This window comes from Zymoseptoria tritici, chromosome 2 (assembly GCF_000219625.1).
Source record: "Zymoseptoria tritici IPO323 chromosome 2, whole genome shotgun sequence".
In the NCBI taxonomy this organism is placed as follows: domain Eukaryota; kingdom Fungi; phylum Ascomycota; class Dothideomycetes; order Mycosphaerellales; family Mycosphaerellaceae; genus Zymoseptoria; species Zymoseptoria tritici.
In genome coordinates this window covers 3,627,385-3,644,205 of record NC_018217.1, presented here as the reverse complement: position 1 = coordinate 3,644,205, position 16,821 = coordinate 3,627,385, and the positions used below count along the sequence as shown (strand labels likewise).

Genomic DNA, 16,821 nt, shown 5'->3' with positions numbered 1-16,821 from the left:
TTTGAGCGGAGGAGGTGCAGGTCCCGCAATGTCGTCGGAGGGAGGAGACGTTGCAGACTCGCCTCACTCCAGCGGAGGGAGATGGGCAGGAGCGTGAGATGTAAAAGCACAAGTGGAAACTCGTGCTTCTTTTCTTCCAACTCTTGCTGCCGTGTTTTCCGGGCGGAGCGCGGGGTCCCTGTTCTTGACGAGCGGAGATGAAGGACGGATTGCCGCTTTCCTGGAACGCGGGAGGAGGATGTCGGGGTTTGTATTCGTCGTAGAGAGTCGTGTCGAAATGTCGGTCGCACAGACTGAGGAGTGTACGGGAACTTCTGTGTGGCGCCGTTGTCGGTGTCGAAGACTGTAGAGTCGGGCATGGAGGAGATCGAAGCTGTAGTCATGGCTGATTCTCGTCGGTATTCATCGTCTGCATCGGCGGAAGTATCGGTTTGCTCGCCTAGTGTGTTCGCGGACAACTCCAGCAGCGAGGCTTCGATGTCATCCAGGATGCTGCCATCTTCGTCGTCATATTCCACATCTGGCTCCATTATATCATCAATACCGTCGTACAGCAACATCTTGTCAACTGCAGCTCCATTCTCTTCGCCCACGTCGTCTTCAATATCGCCATGATTAGAAACGTTTCGGTCGTGCAGGGAGGACGTGGTCGCGTCGTTTTCATCGGTGTAGACCTCGAATTGGGCGTGTTTCGGCGATTTGACCCTGCTTGGTCGCGCCATTGGCGCTCCGGCAGCGATAGAGGGTATATCGGAGACGTTTGACAGACGTTGAAGACGTTCGTCGGCATGAGTCCCGAAACGGTGATCGTGTTCGGTCAACGTTTCGCGGTGAAGCGCGTGTCAATAGAGGGTTACTATAGCAACGTAATTTCGACCGAGGCTTGCTGCAAGACGGATAGACCACGCATGCTGTCGTCTTGTCCGAAGAAAGTGTCGCGTTCGGTGCCGTAGTATCAAATGAGTGATTTGCGCCTTCGCATGAACCAGAGTGAAGCCACCGAAGCAATAGCAGCACCCAGCAGTATGCCCATGCCGACCTGTACATACTGCGACTTGCCAGTGCTGTGAGAGGCATTCCGCGAAGCATCATTTGGATAGCCAGCCTTCCTGCCATATACAACGTGCAGATCCATGACCTTTCTCAGACTGTCGTCCCTCATATCCCGCTTAACCTTCAGAATGAAAGCCTGCGTATCCTCCAACGACCAACCAAGAACCTTGGTGAACAGGATCGTGGTGAATCCTTCCATACCAGACATAGCCGACAGCATTGTCCTCGCACCGAGCGCTCGCTCCGTCGGATCATTCGGCCATGTACCCCATTTGTGAGGGAAGACGATTTCGTGGACATCGAGTAGACCGGCGTGTTCTTGAAAGGTGTGTAGGTGTGGACCGAGCTGGAGCGGTCGACCACGTTTCTGAGCCGCTTGGTCCATGTATCGGTTCCATTGGAAGAAAGGTGGAAGCTCACTGATGTCGTCAGACATCGGGAGCGGCTTGTCGTCTTCGTCCATGAGGTACTGGCGGCAGAGAGAGAACTCTTGGTGTTCGAGAAATCCTCCCGGTGCAAGATGCCGCACCATCTTCGCCAGCATCTCGTCCCAGTCTCCCACGCATCCATGGACTAGACTGAGATGTATGAAATCAAAGTACTCATCCGGAAAAGGCCACTCCTTCTCCATATCATTTGTGAACCACTCCACATTCGCCGGCTTCTTCTGAGGCTGGACTGGGCTGACATCCATCCCGAATACCATCGCTTTGGGGTAGTCTTCGGCGATCTGAAGACACCATATCCCACTCCCACAGCCCACGTCGAGTATCTTTAGGCCATCTCTCTTTGGTAGAGGAGCGTGATGCAGCTTTCCCCCCTTGACCTGCGTCAAGATCCAATGCTGCTCGTTGAGTCGTTGGATTTCTGGTTCGTCATTGGGCATGTAGTAGTGGCCCAGTTCAGTCGAAGCATACCGGCGGCCATTTTCGTAAGTCCAATCGTATGCATTGTCGTTCTGAGAATCAAGGTCTCGTCGCCTGCTCAATGGTCAGTCACTGCATGAGGTCGTGCATATGATAGGTCGCACAGCTTCTCAATGTCAATCAGGTTGCTGCCGGTGTGAAGATGTTCTGCGTCACACGGCATGTTGTGCATGTACCGCCCTGCGGGTGCTTGTCTCGGGTCTCCGTCTGCTCTGTTCAGTGGCTCAATGGCTCAAGCAATGCTGTGGGATGAATGAAAGTCGTCCTTCTGACCTACTGTTCAACTGACCTCAAGAGTCGTTCATGCTTCCTACTCTACCGATAAAGTGGCTTCTGCCGGCACCCGTCGGCTCAAGCATTCTGCAGTAGCTCATGTCTGCGTCTGATGATGACCGGCAGAGAGCCTTTGCCTCTGCAGAAGCTTGCAGTGGTGTTGGTTCTAAAGATGCAGGTTGACGACGACAGCGGAAGAAAGATTGGCCGACAGAACGATGACTAAGCCCAAACTATATCGTCGGCTTCTATTGCTCTCTTCTCCGATTTCTTGCAACACGCCCACGTTTCATCCCGTGCGCCATTCGCCCCGACTGTGCGATGTCTCAGCGACCTTTCGCCTTGACTCGACGTCGGAACTCCGGCCCGATTCGCGGACACTGCGACAACATGGTACCACGTCTGTTATTGACACCGGGAGCCACCCCCAAATCAACCACAACCTCTCGACCTAGTATTCCAGACTTCTGCTAATATGCCGATCGATCGCTGCTCTCCTCTCACGAAGCTCTCGCCCGAGATCATTGAAATGAGGCCGCCGGCATGTCTGAAACCTACTCGCCGATTGCCAGTCACAGTGCTAGGCCTCGTACGCGGGACACCATATGTCTGCAGACGGCAGAGACGTGCGAGTCACCTGCAATATCGTCGATATAGAGGCCGGCGGCGCCGCGATCTCGTCGATAGGAGAGTGTGTGGTTGAGAGTGATATACACCTAAGTAGGTAAGTTCTTACTTTCGCTTTGCATCCCCATGTTCCCAATCTCAATCTCTGCATTGTTCCTGTTCCTTCCACGCTTCTTCAGGCGATTCTCCGAAGGGACAACAACAAGAACGCCATGAACGCAGTCGAAATGTCTGCTCGCTTGTCGCGGCCAGACTGGTATGTCGAGCAGACAATATCACCATGCCCACAACCAAGACCTCCAAGACCAGTCCTGAGCCTGATCACCACGCCTCCATCTCCGCTTCCTACCAAATATACAACCACGATCAGTCCCTCAGCACCTCAATGGCGTCCAACAAGAACTCCAAGCCCAAGCGACCTCGAGGGCATCCAGCTCTTCGACTTTGTTCGGAGACACTTTTGTGCCGGCCTGTCAACACTCGATAACCTGCTTCGATATCTGGAACTTTGTGGTGCATCCGATTGCCAACGACGAAAGAGTGGGATTGACAGCCTGCTAGGCAATCTCCGGACGCTTGAAGAATGGCTTGTTAAATTCCTCGCGAGTGAGCTATCGTGGCAAAGCGAAAGCGTCAGGGTCAAGGCTGCTCTCATGAGCACGCGAAATGAGTTACGGCAGTATTCGTGGAAGGTTGCGAGGGTTCTGCATCTCCTCGCGGGTGCTTGAGGATGGGCTCCAGATGCATGATGATGTTACGATGGACGACGGATGAGGGCAAATTGTGGGCGGGTCTGGCATTGATCGAAGGATCTTGTTCATCTCTTACTTTCGTATGTACAAATTAGAGAGTTGCGTCGATGTACTTGCGATCATAGACGGCTGCCTCAAAAGCATGGAGCTTGCTCGAGCTTCTACTGATCGACACCTCAGTGACCTCACCTCATCTTTGACTTCACCGGTTGACCTCGTGATCCCTCATACCACGACTTCGTTACACAACTTCGCAATGTCAACATCTCAACAATACAAGAATGTCATCATCGTCGGCGGCTCACTCGCCGGACTGATGCATGCTCTGACCTTGCTTTCCCTCCCCTCGCCACCCAAAGTCCTCATCCTCGAACGTTCTCCCACAGCCCTTCTCCACAATCAAGGGGCGGGAGTCGTAGCCGGGAATGAAACCCAAGCCTTCTTCAATGAATATGTACGACCGGGCAGAGAAATCGCGATCACCAGCACGCAGCGACAGTATTTGAAACATACCGGCGACGTCATTGCCGAAAGTGTCGACAAGCGGCAGCAGCGGATGACCTCCTGGGATCTACTGTATCATCTCCTACGATGGCGAGTGGAAGGACTGGAAAGTCCGTATGTCAAAGGTCTGGAGTCAGACGATCGACCGCAAGCGACCTACGAGAATGGCTGCACCGTAACAGACATCCAAGACGTCCCGGACGGCGTCAAAGTGACCTGGACTCACAAAGACAAAGGCGAGCAGACCGCCACTGCAAACCTCCTCATCGGAGCGGACGGTGGATCCTCAACTGTCCGTCGACTTCTCAAACCAGATGTACAGAGAAAGTACGTCGGCTACGTCGGCTGGAGAGGAACCGTACCAGAGACAGAACTGTCCCCTTCCGCTCGCGAGACCTTCACCGAGAAGTTCACCTTCTATCACACTCAAGGCATTCAAGTCCTTGGCTATCTCATCCCACATGAAGGCACGACCGAGCCTGGAAGTAGACTGTTCAACTGGGTTTGGTACAACAACTACAAAGAAGGCAGCCCCGAACTTGAAGAACTGATGACGGACATCCACGGCAAACGCCACGCCATCACTCTTCCCGTCGACACGATCAAGCCGGCTGTATGGGAGAAGCAGAAGATCTATGCTGCGAAGATCCTGCCGCCGCAATTTGCTGAAGCGGTGAGCAAGACGGCGCATCCGTTTGTGCAGGCTATTACGGATAATGTTAGCGATCAGAATAAGTTCTTGGGCGGGAAGGTGTTGTTGGTGGGTGATGCTCTGGCTGGCTTCAGACCTCATACGGCGGCTTCGACGAGTCAGGCGGCGCATGATGCTTTGGAGATGGGAAGGTGGTTGAAGGGCGAGACTGGGAGGGAAGAGTACGATGCGTCGGTTCTGGAATTCGCGAAGAGGGTGCAGAGAAGTGGCATGGAGATGGGCGAGAGGAGCCAATATGGGAAGCATCCTTTTGCAGGCTGAATAGGAGATTATAGCTGGATGGAAGGAAACGCTCGCTTTGCTCTCCGGTCTGTTGTCCAAAATGCCCGATATCTCTCGAAAATGACTGGTATCTCTTGCTCAAATGCAGTACCGCAAATCCGCCAATGCAACATCGCTTCTCAAAATGTCTTCGCATTACCACTGCTTCCTGAAATCCTCTTTCCCGCCGACGATGGGCTCTCGAGAAATGTGATCTTCCCCTCTCCCTCGGATTTCCCACCGTGCCTCAAGTACATCTCCTCGAAGCCCTTCTCCGCAAAGACGTCCTCCCTCAAAAGCCTTCCAGGGGGCTGCAATTTTCCCTCGTACTTCCAACACGCACGTCTACTCTCATCAGTCCCTGCACCCTGGTCATGCTGCGTCTTATCTCCCGCTTCAAGACGCCAGCCATGCAACGGTCCAGCACCATGGAATACACCACCCTTCCGCTGCGGTCGATACGCATTGAGCTGCTTCTGGAACGCAATCGTTCTCCAAATCTTGCGAAAGAACACTCCGATCTTCGACTTCGGCTCCACTTCCCTGCCACCTTGCTCCATCCTCATCCGCACAGAAGCATGGATATACTCATTCGTCTTCCGCAAATACTCCTCCGTGTACTTTCCAGTCGCATAGTCCGTTTCTCGATACAGTCCCGGTGTCCGCGTCGCAGCACCGGCGAGCGACTTTGGAAACGTGTTGCTATTGTAGACTTTGCCCATCGCCCAGCCTTTGTAGACTTTCCTCTCCGGCTGCTCGTCGTACCACCGTGCCGTCCAATCAAGACACCGCTGCACATACTCCTTGTCAAACATGATCCAGTCCAACGACTCGAAAGGTTTCGTTGCATCTCGTGTGGCGCCGCTCATTTGGTCCATCATCCAGCTCAAAGTCAGATTCGCTACGCCGTAGTCTTCAAAGCTTCCGCCCACATTGCTATGCGCGCCGGGAAACCAGACTTGTTTCAAATTCGTCGTGCTTCCTTCGTCCAACTCCCACACAGCAGGTGAGTACGGCGCACGATGTTCGTCCAGCGCGAGAGCCTGGAACGCATTCTCTACCACGTCAGACAGCCGCGTGTCGTACCATGCGTACTCTCTGATAAACGACGGGAGACCCAAACGTTGCAGAAACGGATTCACAGGTACACCAAGCGCACCGACAGTATCCCAGACGCCGATGCATTTGATCTGGACTTCTTGCGTGAGACCGAGGGAGAGGAGGTGTTTGCGGTAAGCGAACATGTACTTGTCAATCCCACGTTCCGCTCGAATATGGGAGAGGCGGTCGGCGGGTTGATTGGCTTTGACAGTCTCTGCTTCGGCGGGAAACGCAGCGCAGTAGGCGTCGATGAAGCGAGGGGCATAGTCGTCGTCCCCGGCATGTTCCCAATCCGCAAAGCACTCGTAGAAGAAAGGCATGGCTTTCTTGGTGAGGATCCCAACCGCAGCGATGAAGCCGCCTAGGCTGCGAGCTGTGAAGGCGCCGCGGGAGAAGCCGAGTAGGAAGATCGAGTCGGGCTTGCTGAGACCGTCTTCGGTGGAGTAGTTGGTTCCTAGGAACGCGTAGGCTTCACGGATGTTCTCGGACAAGCCCATGCCAGTTCCTCCTCCGAGGAGTTGATCGTATAGGCCGAGTCCAGTGCCGATTCCGGCTTGATAGAAGACGATCTGAGGATGTTTGGCCGAGTCTTCGGCAGTCATGGCGCGGGCGATGCGGGTTACGTTGGAGGGGTTTTGGAGTTTACCGGGCGAACCCCAACTCCCTGCTTGCCAACCATTGTCGCGATTAAGCCATGTTCCTTGCTATTGTCAGCGCGAATATGAGAGTGTTGATGATAGTTCAGCGATACCATCACAGCAGACTATCAGCTTCTTGGGCAGGCGAGGTTGGTGCCTTGCATATTGCTCAGCCGTGGACGTCCGCCTGTCGTCCATTGCGGTCAAGATGGTCCAGCAGTCTCAAGCGTTCCGAGTATTCTTGTAAGTTTCGATGGCTTTGATCAGGAGGCAGGAGGTCGCTGCAGCCGATAGTCGAGAACATCGAGAACAAAGGAACAAATGTCTGAAGACCTACTCAGTAAGAATGCGGCCTCACCGAGGCCTGCTCCCCTCCAGAGACAGAACGGCCGCAGCAATTCTCCAGGAAAAGCAGCTGAGGTCTATCCCAGGCGGCTGAGGCCATGGTGGCTTGATGCAGCGCCTGGAGGATCACCGTTCTTACATTGCGGATTGCGATTGGCTGTCGATGCAGAGAAGAGGAGTAAAGGAGCAGGATCGTCGAATGATCATGTGGAGGCTGCAGGTCGTTTGGAGGACCAATCAATTTGATGGGCTTGATGACCACATTGATGAGCCTTCTTGAAAGCCGTCCGGACGACACCTCTTCTCTGCGTGTTTGGCCTCAAGGCGACTTGACGAGCTATTGTTGATTCCACTCGAGACCAGGCTGACATGACCTTGCGCGGGTCGGCCTCATTGATGCCACAACTGGGTTGCTTCCAACACTGGTTCTGCCATCAGGACCACACGAGCTCCAGCGACACCGCGACGTCGAAGACCGGCTCCAAGCAGCAGCAGCGGCAAACACCTCGCGAGCCCGCTGATCGTATCGCCGATGCACCTATGCCTCTTCCCCTAGCAAGACGAGAGCCGCCGCGTGCTATGATACCTCCTTTTAGAGATGCTGGAGCTGATCTTCGCGGCCGGGACGATGGATTGCTCGGTGAAGAGCTTGAGTACCATGAGTGAGTTGCAAGGAGAAAGCCATACTTCACCCACAGTCCTGGCAGCGAAGCAAGAGACAGATTTCACACCCACGCCTCCAAACCTTTGCAGGATCGAGGTAACTGTGATATGCAGGGTTCCAGGTCTGAACTGTAGTGCACGCTCCACGCGAAGTGGCTGTGCCAGGAAATCGTCGCACACCCCGCTTGATGAGCAAGGTAGAACACTCACACACCCAGGTCACCAGCAGTCGGCAGATGTGAATGCCGACACCCAACTTCGATCGATGTACGGCATCGTGAGGAGCAATGCCGTTTGGTTTGACTTTATCGAACCGGGCCGGAGCTGCAGGGAAGGTCTCGTATAATTTCCTGGAGTAAGCGTTAGACTACAGGCCCAAGCTATGCACGGGCCACGCTGTGCACGCTCGAATTTCGAGAACGTTAAAAACGATAATTTTAACCAAACTTCTACGAATTAATGCACTACAACTATAGCACCGATAGACGATGTATTAAAGGAGCTAATAGACGCGAAGGTAAAGAATATTTAGAAAATTGCGACGAAGCATAAGGTGCACCGTAGCACTTTATCGAGACGATAGCGTAAGCTAACTAATTTACGCGCCCGACGCGATAAGAATAACTTAATATTATTATACTAGCAAGAGCGCACTCTTATAGCCTATATCGATACCCTTACCCGCAGAGGCATTCTACCGACACCGGCAATAGTTCTTACCTTCGTTTACGACATTATAAAGGTCTTTCTAGATCGTAAATAGGTACTACGGTTCGTTAAAAGGTATAGGAAGGATATTAATTCGAGGTACCTTAAACTACTAGATAAATATAGGAAGAAGGTAGACTTTATAAGGCAATTTAAGGCGTATTACGACCTACTTACGAGGAAGATAGAGTAGTATAATATTAAGCCTTATAACACCTATAACATAGACGAGAAGGGCTTCCTTATTAGTATACTTTAAAAGACACGCCGGATCTTTACGAAGAAGTACTACCTCTTAGAGCGGCTTATTAGTAATATATAAGACGGCAGTCGTAAATAGATTACTTTTATAGCTATAATCTGCGCTAATAGCACCTATCTACCTCCGGCATTAATTTATAAGGCCGTAACTAGTAACATTTAGTCTTTATAGCTACAGGACTTCGAGCTAGATAACTATTATGCGTTCTTTGCTTCCTTACCGAATAGCTAGACTAACTATAACCTTAGACTTTACTAGCTATAAAAGGTATTCGAGCCGTTTATAAGAGACAAGGCTAGCAAGAGAGGCTATAGATTATTAATTATTAACAGCTATAGCTTACACGTAAACATAGTATTCTTATAGTACTATATAGACTATCGCATCTTCGTAGCGGTCTATCTACCTTATTTAACATACCGCTTATAACCTCTCGATATTAGTCTCTTTAGCCTATTAGCTAACCTCTATAGCTCTAAGTTATTACGCTTTATTTAATAGACTAAAGGGCTGTTAGTAGTAACTAAGCGTAACTTCTTCCGGCTCTTTTAGCTAGCCTATAAGAAGGCGTTTATACTAGCTAACATCGCTTCTAGCTTCCGTAAGACTAGACTATATCTACTCGATCTAGCGGTCGTTCTAAAGAAGCTTAAGGAGCCGGCAATTAAGAAGACTAAACACGTTTACTTTAGCGATAGCTCTCGGCTAGGCACCGCGAACAACTTCGACTTACGGCTAAGTACTAGTAGACCGACTATAGCCGGCACAGACACCTCTATTATCTCTAATAACTAGCATAAGACTCGTGCCCTTATAAGGAGCGTATTAAAGAAGCCTAAGAATAAGAAAGAACGTAGGGCGATTTAGAAGCTTATTAACACCTTTATCTATACGTAGACGTAGAATTAGCTACTTAAGAGCGAGTGCACTAGCTTACGAGACTCCTTTAAGAATAAGTAGAAGAAACGATAACGTAGCAAGCTATTACTCTTAATCCCTTAGGATTAAGCTATATAGTTCTATTTACCGGCTAAACTATAAGCTAGCAAGGAGCTAATAGCTACTAAGGAGGCTAAGAAGGTTACTAAGAAGTAGCAGAAGGAGGCTAATACAATTAAGAAGAAGGTAGATAAGCAACTAAGAGCTAAATAGCGGATACAAGCTAAGGTAGACAGGTAGGCTAAAGCGCTACAGAAGAAGGCTAAGAAGGCTTTATTACTAGAGACGAAGAAAGCTAATTTATAGCTAAATACCGACCTTAGAGCCTCTGCTCGTATAGCCTCGCTAGCTAAGCGCTGCAGAAGGAAGGTAGTAGTAGATAAACCGGTATTAATTATAGTGTTAAAGGTACCCTTACTATAGAGGAGGGGTGCATAAGTAGCTAAATCCTCTTAGCTACTAACACGCATAATATTAAGACAGAAGTTACAAGCTGCTTAGAGCTAATAGAATAATTAATGCGATAAATTTAAGCTATTAAACACCTTATTATAACTACTAGTTATAAGGTTATTAGCTATAGAAGTAGTGTAAGAAATAAAGCCAAACTCTCGGTAGAGCGTGCACAGCGTAGACCGTGCACAGCTTGGGCCTGTATTCTATTGCTGTGTGCAGGCCGGCGACGAGGAACACCTGTACGTGGTGCCGGCTACGAACCTACGACGACGATGTCGTCGTAGAGCTAAGTTTCCTCCGGAGGATTAGAGAGGCCGTCGATCCCTCTTCCCTTAAAAAAACAATACGACCTAGAGGTACACCTCCCCTCGAAACACAAGCTACAACAGAACAACAGCACGATTCGAACGAATAGCCCTCTACGTTACGAACGAGAAGAAGTAGTCCACTCTGCCCTATACGCGCACCTCCTCAAAATCCGAATCGAAATCGCATGTCCCTTCTCTAGAGACTTCGTCGCCCTCGAAGGAAGCATACATGCACTTCAAAGAGCTGGAACTCGGTGGAATCCACAACTCTGCGATTAACCTGCGTTGTCGTAGATAGAACTGCTACTACGATACTACAAAGGTATATTAAGGACAAGAGAAGGCAGCGAGTTAGACAGCTGCTTTTGCAGTGCTTTTGCACGGCATTTTGCACTGCTTTTGCACTGCATTTCGAATTCGCAGCGTGCGAGGTGCGAAGCGGAAGGATCCGCTGAAAATTCTGCAAAAAGCTTGGCGCGAAAATTCTGCAGCCTTGGGCCGTAGCAACACTCGTTTGATTTCCTTTGTCTCGCATTTGTTTAAAGTCCTTTAGCATTGCCTTAGGCACGGGGTTTCCCCTAAGGTTAAAGAATACCGAAGAATTTAATTGTAAATAGATCTACTGCCTTGCCCTTAGGGCAAGGCCGTCCTACATAGTCTTGGACTCCGAAAGGACGTAAATGGAACAAACAAACAAACAAACAAACAATATTGCTGTGTGCATCTCACAAGTTCACAATTCTCCTCATGCGATATCGAACTATGCGAATTAACGACAGATGGCTGATCAAGACTTTTGACGATTCGAAAGCAACTTCCCGGCGATCTCCGACCATGCGCTTGCTGTGATGACCACTCCGCTTCGATGCTTCGAGGAAGATATGGGCGGCCGTCAGCTCCGACAAAGCTCGCGCTTGCACGATGGAAACCAAAGCTACCTTGCGCACATACCTTGCACGTAAGCTGGACAATGCCACATTGAGAGTGATGCTCTGGCTAGGATCTAAGGCGGACTAGGAAAGCACAGGATGGTCGAAACTCAGAACACCTCCAGTCTTGCCACTTATAAGTGGTCTGTCGTCCTCTTGCGCATGAGCTCTGTGTTACCCCACGATTGACCTTGTTCAGAAAGACTTTGCTTTCCTCTGCCACGACCATGGCCGAATATCATGCTGGGCCACGAATTCGATGGTCATCACCCATGGCCATGATGTTCTTCCTCATCTCTGCGATGTTGCACCTTGGACACGCTTCCGCCCTGCCCCATCTTCACAGCCGACAGGCTACCTTTGAGAGACCTGCACAAGCTCCTTACGCCTTCAACGATACGGTCGAATATGTCAAGCAGGTGGTGGCTGCAACTGTCGCAGCTGAACAGGACCTCATCCAGGACATTTTGAAGTGTGTGGATATCACCAATGCCACCTTTGAGAACACGATTCTGCCATATCTTCAGTTTGACAGCGTCCGAAATGCACAATTGCAACCTTTCTACGTCTATGATGATGCCTCGGACATCGGGGGTATCGCGAGCGACATCGACGCCAACGCCACGAGTGAGACGACGAAGACATTTACGAACGCCGATTATTTCCTTTTAGTCGACCATATCTACCAGGCCAACTTGGACGACAAATCAGCCCTGAGCGAAGAGAACCAACTCATGCTGGTTTCATTCTGGAATGCATTCGCCAGCAGTGGATTAAACATTCCTGCCGGCACCCAGCGCGATTAGTTCCAAACCAAACAGTTGCGACTCGATGCTATCGACTCCGAATTCAATAGGAATCTGAACAGTTCGCTCTACGTGTACTTTACGGCCGAAGAAATCGAGGGCGTCGATCCCGACGTTATTCAGAGTTTCCCCAATGCTACAGGCGAGAACGCCGGAAAGCTCAAAATCGACATGTTCTCAACTGCAGGGATATGATCAAAAAGCGGAAAAAGAATGATACTTATTTATGAGGGCGGAGGCCCTTAAGCTATATAGACTAACTGAAACGAGCGAGTTATATAATAATAACGAGCCTTCAAGTAAAACGGTGCCTGAGGCTTTAAGGGTTCAAGTAAACCTGAGCGAGGTGTTTAGTGTTTTTGAACATCCTCCCCTTTAGTAAATGCGTAACCTTAAGCGTTCGTAACAACCTTAATTAAAGGCTTAGGTTATATACTAATGCTCTTAAGTGGGTATACGTGATCTCGATCTAGGAGGTCCGTAATTGCTCGGAAGGTAAGGGCTTAAGTGCAATCGTCTAGCTAATTCTAGTAGGTGAATAATCTAATTCTCGTACTATTACAAGCCTTAAGCTGGTAACTGCTAGTATGTAGTCGAATTCACTAGCAGGTCGCCCTTCTAAGGGTACAAAAGCGACTGCGTTCTTCTTTTTAAACCCTCTCTCTTTTATTAACTTCCGCAACCCTTTCCTTCCCTTTTCCTTAGACCTTTATATAGTCTACGATTACTATACCTTACAACATTATAACACACCTTAAGCAACAGTCGCTATAGCGAAGGGTAACGAAGACAAGCGTAAGAAAGACGACAAGAGCAAGGACGACAAGGTCGACAAGTAGCTCCGCCGATCTCCTCGCAAACTACCCCCTAAGTTCCCTCCTACGAAGGCTGTTTAAAGTGCTATTAAGACAGTTAAGCGCGGATACTTAGATATAAGGATGTTAACTTAAGCATTCGGCTCGGTATTAAGCAGCAAGAAGCAGCCGTTACGAGCTGCTGCTACCTAAGAATTAATAGACAAGTTTGCTTTAAGGAAACTCTACGTCTAGCCTAATATTATGTCTCGGCGTAACCGCATAGAGTACACCAAATTCGGGTATAAGCAAGCTACCGGTTACAAGTCGGCATACGATGCTTATCGCGATAGGCTTAACATATCTGCCTTAAGCCTTAGGTCTAAGCTACTAGGCACACGCGCTCCTACAAGCAACAATTACGAAATCCCTTAGCGCAACCCTTAACTAGCGAACTAGGGCTGTAGCTTAAGGAGTCGCACTACTGCATAAGGTTAGGACCCTACGATGCCTCATAACGTCCTTAACCGCTCTCCGGATCTTCGTAGCTTGTACCCTAAGCTAGATCGCTTCGACCCTTAAGGAAACATTAATAGCACTGCTATGTACACCTCTGTCGGCGCTTAACTTAAAGCTCTCCTTACTCCTAGCCTAGCCTCTAATCGCATCGCGGTTACGGACGCATAGATAAGGGAAGTGATGTATTGTCTAATTATAGTGTCGAATACGCCTATTAAGTACCTCCGGCAATTTCTAGCTGCCTTTACGATTTCCTAACTTAATACCTTAATCGATAGACTTTAAGCGTTCAAGCTAGGCAATCTGCGCAGCTTAGACTAGCGTAAATCGGACGGTCATCTTATTAGGGCCTATAAGCAATAGCGTCTGGTCTCTCTTTTTACTTAAGCTCTCGGTAGCAGCCCTTAAGAAGGCAACTATAGCTACGAGTCCGGTAAGCGCAAGGCCGGTCCCTTTAAGTTATGCCGCAGTAGTGGAGGCTGCTTTGGCTGCTGTGCTAACTATAGCTACACTAACTACTACGATCGCTGTTCGGCTAGGGATTCTAAACTCTAGGGAAAGACTAGGACTAAGAAGAGGAACCCGAAGGCTAAGGAAGGTAATAACGATGCGGAGGACAAGTAGGTAGACTTTAAGGAGGAAGTCTTAATTCCGCTCCTAGAAGAGCCTATCTAAGTGCCCTTAAGCCCGCCGCCTTCTAGCCCTAGACCTTTCGATTCTGGATCCGGTAGAGTTACGTAGCTGCTTAACCTATTCCTTACTAGTTAGACGAATATCGCCGACATAGAGGACATTAACTTAATAGCTGTAGCAGCTCGTTCCCCTGACTTAAGGGGTCTTTTGTCTGCTCGTGAGGAGATAGACACTACTCCTTCGCGGCTAGAGCGTCCTTACTTAGATCCTTTAAGGGGGTTCGGTAGATCTCCGGGTGCTAGGCCTTTGTCCTTCTAGCTTCCTAAGAACTACGCACAAGGAATGCCTATAACCATAGATAACATATATCGCCGCGACAACCCTTAAGCTGGGCGTACGACCCGTCCGGCTAACGCACCTCTACTCTTCCGTATAGGGCAACAAGGTTCCTCTAGGCCTAGCCCTGCCCTCTTCCCGACAGGCGATCGTTAAGGCACTCTAGCGCTAGGGCCCCCTAGTTTAAGTACTCGTCGGGGCCCGCCTCCTCGGCCGAGCAACATGCCTGCTCCCGTTCAAAACGCACTAGCTCCAGCTCGTTAATCTCCAAGCCTACCGTTCTATAATACGGCGGAGGATTTCGTAGATCTAATGCACGAAGGAGAGAGGCTCTTATACGCTATCGATCAGACCTTAATACTAGCACGGACCGGCTTAACTAATAATTACGACCTAATTCCAACCTTCTCCGGCCGCCTTATACACGAGCTAGTGCTCCCCTTAAGCGGTTTCGCCACCTAGGGGAACCTGTTCTTTAGCACAGCTCCTCGGGCTAACAATAGGCGTTAAGCATATAGCGCAGAGGGCCCAACAGTTCCTTAAGGAAGCTAACGCACGCGCGTGTACACGGAGCACATTAAGCAGCTCTACCGCAACCGCTTTAATAAGCGCTACTCCGTGTATTAAGTCGTTTAGATAGCTCTCTCGCAGGCTTAAGTGCGTCTTAGGGCTAATTAAGGCATTACTCCTTAGATGCTGCACTTGCAGGCGGTAATGTTAGCCCTTAAGACGCAGCTTATTACTAAGAAGGAAGAAGATACTAAGAGGGAGCAGGCTAAGAAGGGTTAATTCGGGTCTAAGTAGGATCGGTAGAAAATTCGTAGGCTTAAGTAGGAGCACTAAAAGCGTTGTTTTTCTTGTTTTTCTTTTTTCTGCATACGATGCAATGCGATACGACGCTAGAAAGCCAGCGCGAAATAAATGTATAATAGCACTTTAAGGAATGGCCTTAAGTACAGAAAACATAAAATAAAAACCCTCCGGGGGATCTATTAAACTTAGGCCCTCGCATTAACCTTTCGTTTAGACTTAAAGGTTAGCTTCCTTCGTAGCTGCACCGTAGGATTACGAGGAGCTTTCCTTGTGTTCTAGGGTAGTCGTTAACGGGGCACAACTATAATAGTGTCCTCGTTATTACCCGACTCCCCTTAGGGTTTAAGTAGAGTCTCCTAGAGCTCGGAAGGGATTACAAGTAATTCCTCTTCCGTTTCTTCTATAACAGGCTCCGTAGGGATAGGAACAGTTGCTGCAATAGGGTTAACTTAAGCGTCTTCCCTTAATGTTGCTGCTGCATTTACCGGATGTATAACCGGCTAACTTAAGGGTACTAACTTCTTTAGCTCCCTAAGACGTTTCTTTTCGAGAGTAGCCTTAAGTTTCTCTACCTCCTTAGTATTGTCTCGATTCGCGCGTAAAACATCTCTATGCTTCCTTCGGATCTTATTAGCAGCGAGTTTAAGCTTATGTTAAAACTTTAGCTAATCGTTAGTTTTTAAAGAATCTAAAGGTTTACCCTCCCCTAAAAGGAATCGAAGGGCTCCTAACTGTTTAAGCTGCTGTAAAGACAACTTGTCCTACTTCTGCTTAGGGATAGTCGCTAGAGTAGAGAAACTTAAGCATAGATTAAGTGCAAGATCCTTACGCAAGGAGTCCTTAAACTCCTAGCCAGCGGCCTTAAGTAAAATCTCCTGTCTACAGCGCTTCTGCCAGTCCCTAAAACTAGTGTAGTTAGCGCAGATCAGGCAATTACTATGCACTTAATGCTTAACTACAGACCCGTCGTAGGACTCTAAGGTATACGTACTAAGCTAGCTTCGCTTAATTACCTTAAAGGAACCTACGAAGGTCGGCTAGAGCTTCGTCTTAGTCTTATTTAAGACAAGAACAAAGTCTCCCTTAATAAACTTGCTATTAGTTTCCTTAAAGGTATATCTACTAATAGCGCCGGCTCTTACTGCTTTCGTAAGCAGCTTTTCTGCGGTAATCGTCCTAGCGTTCTACATTACTTAATGCCTAGATTTAGGATCCTCGGGCTTAAGCTACATCGGACGTAGGTACGGATAATCCTTAAGTATTCGGGGTTGCTAGCCGAACAAGAGGAAGAAGGGGCTATATCTACAACCGGACTGGGCCCGGATTCGGCTTGAATATAGCGCCTTAGGAAGGTACAAGTCCCAAGCGTGCACGCTTTTACTATAGCACATCTTAGAGAGGATCCGGCCGAGAACACTGTTTAAGGCCTTAACCTTCCCGTTCGTACGAGGATAGTAGGGCGT

At 49.3% G+C, this 16,821-nt stretch overlaps 5 protein-coding genes across 5 annotated transcripts; 3 read left to right on the top strand and 2 right to left on the bottom strand.

Annotated features, from left to right (window-relative positions):
* Positions 1-955: 955 nt before the first annotated feature.
* On the bottom strand, positions 956-2,002 carry MYCGRDRAFT_37542 (uncharacterized protein; the record flags this gene model as incomplete). Its single annotated transcript, XM_003855158.1, has 1 exon — positions 956-2,002. A coding segment is annotated over one exon (1,047 nt), but the record flags the coding sequence as incomplete, so codon positions are not given.
* A 1,089-nt stretch (positions 2,003-3,091) lies between these two features.
* MYCGRDRAFT_91254 (uncharacterized protein) lies at positions 3,092-3,607 on the top strand (the record flags this gene model as incomplete). The annotated part of the gene is made up of 2 exons (XM_003855202.1): positions 3,092-3,135; positions 3,250-3,607. 2 exons carry the CDS (start codon positions 3,092-3,094, stop codon positions 3,605-3,607), a joined length of 402 nt encoding a protein of 133 aa, XP_003855250.1.
* Positions 3,608-3,887: 280 nt separating this feature from the next.
* Positions 3,888-5,108, top strand: MYCGRDRAFT_35881 (uncharacterized protein; the record flags this gene model as incomplete). Its single annotated transcript, XM_003855203.1, has 1 exon — positions 3,888-5,108. The coding sequence occupies one exon, from the start codon at positions 3,888-3,890 to the stop codon at positions 5,106-5,108; it is 1,221 nt and encodes a 406-aa protein (XP_003855251.1).
* A 140-nt stretch (positions 5,109-5,248) lies between these two features.
* On the bottom strand, positions 5,249-6,910 carry MYCGRDRAFT_35656 (uncharacterized protein; the record flags this gene model as incomplete). Its single annotated transcript, XM_003855157.1, has 2 exons — positions 5,249-6,355; positions 6,419-6,910. Coding segments are annotated over 2 exons (1,599 nt in total), but the record flags the coding sequence as incomplete, so codon positions are not given.
* A 4,819-nt stretch (positions 6,911-11,729) lies between these two features.
* On the top strand, positions 11,730-12,263 carry MYCGRDRAFT_91252 (uncharacterized protein; the record flags this gene model as incomplete). Its single annotated transcript, XM_003855204.1, has 1 exon — positions 11,730-12,263. One exon carries the CDS (start codon positions 11,730-11,732, stop codon positions 12,261-12,263), a length of 534 nt encoding a protein of 177 aa, XP_003855252.1.
* Between the last annotated feature and the right edge of the window lie 4,558 nt (positions 12,264-16,821).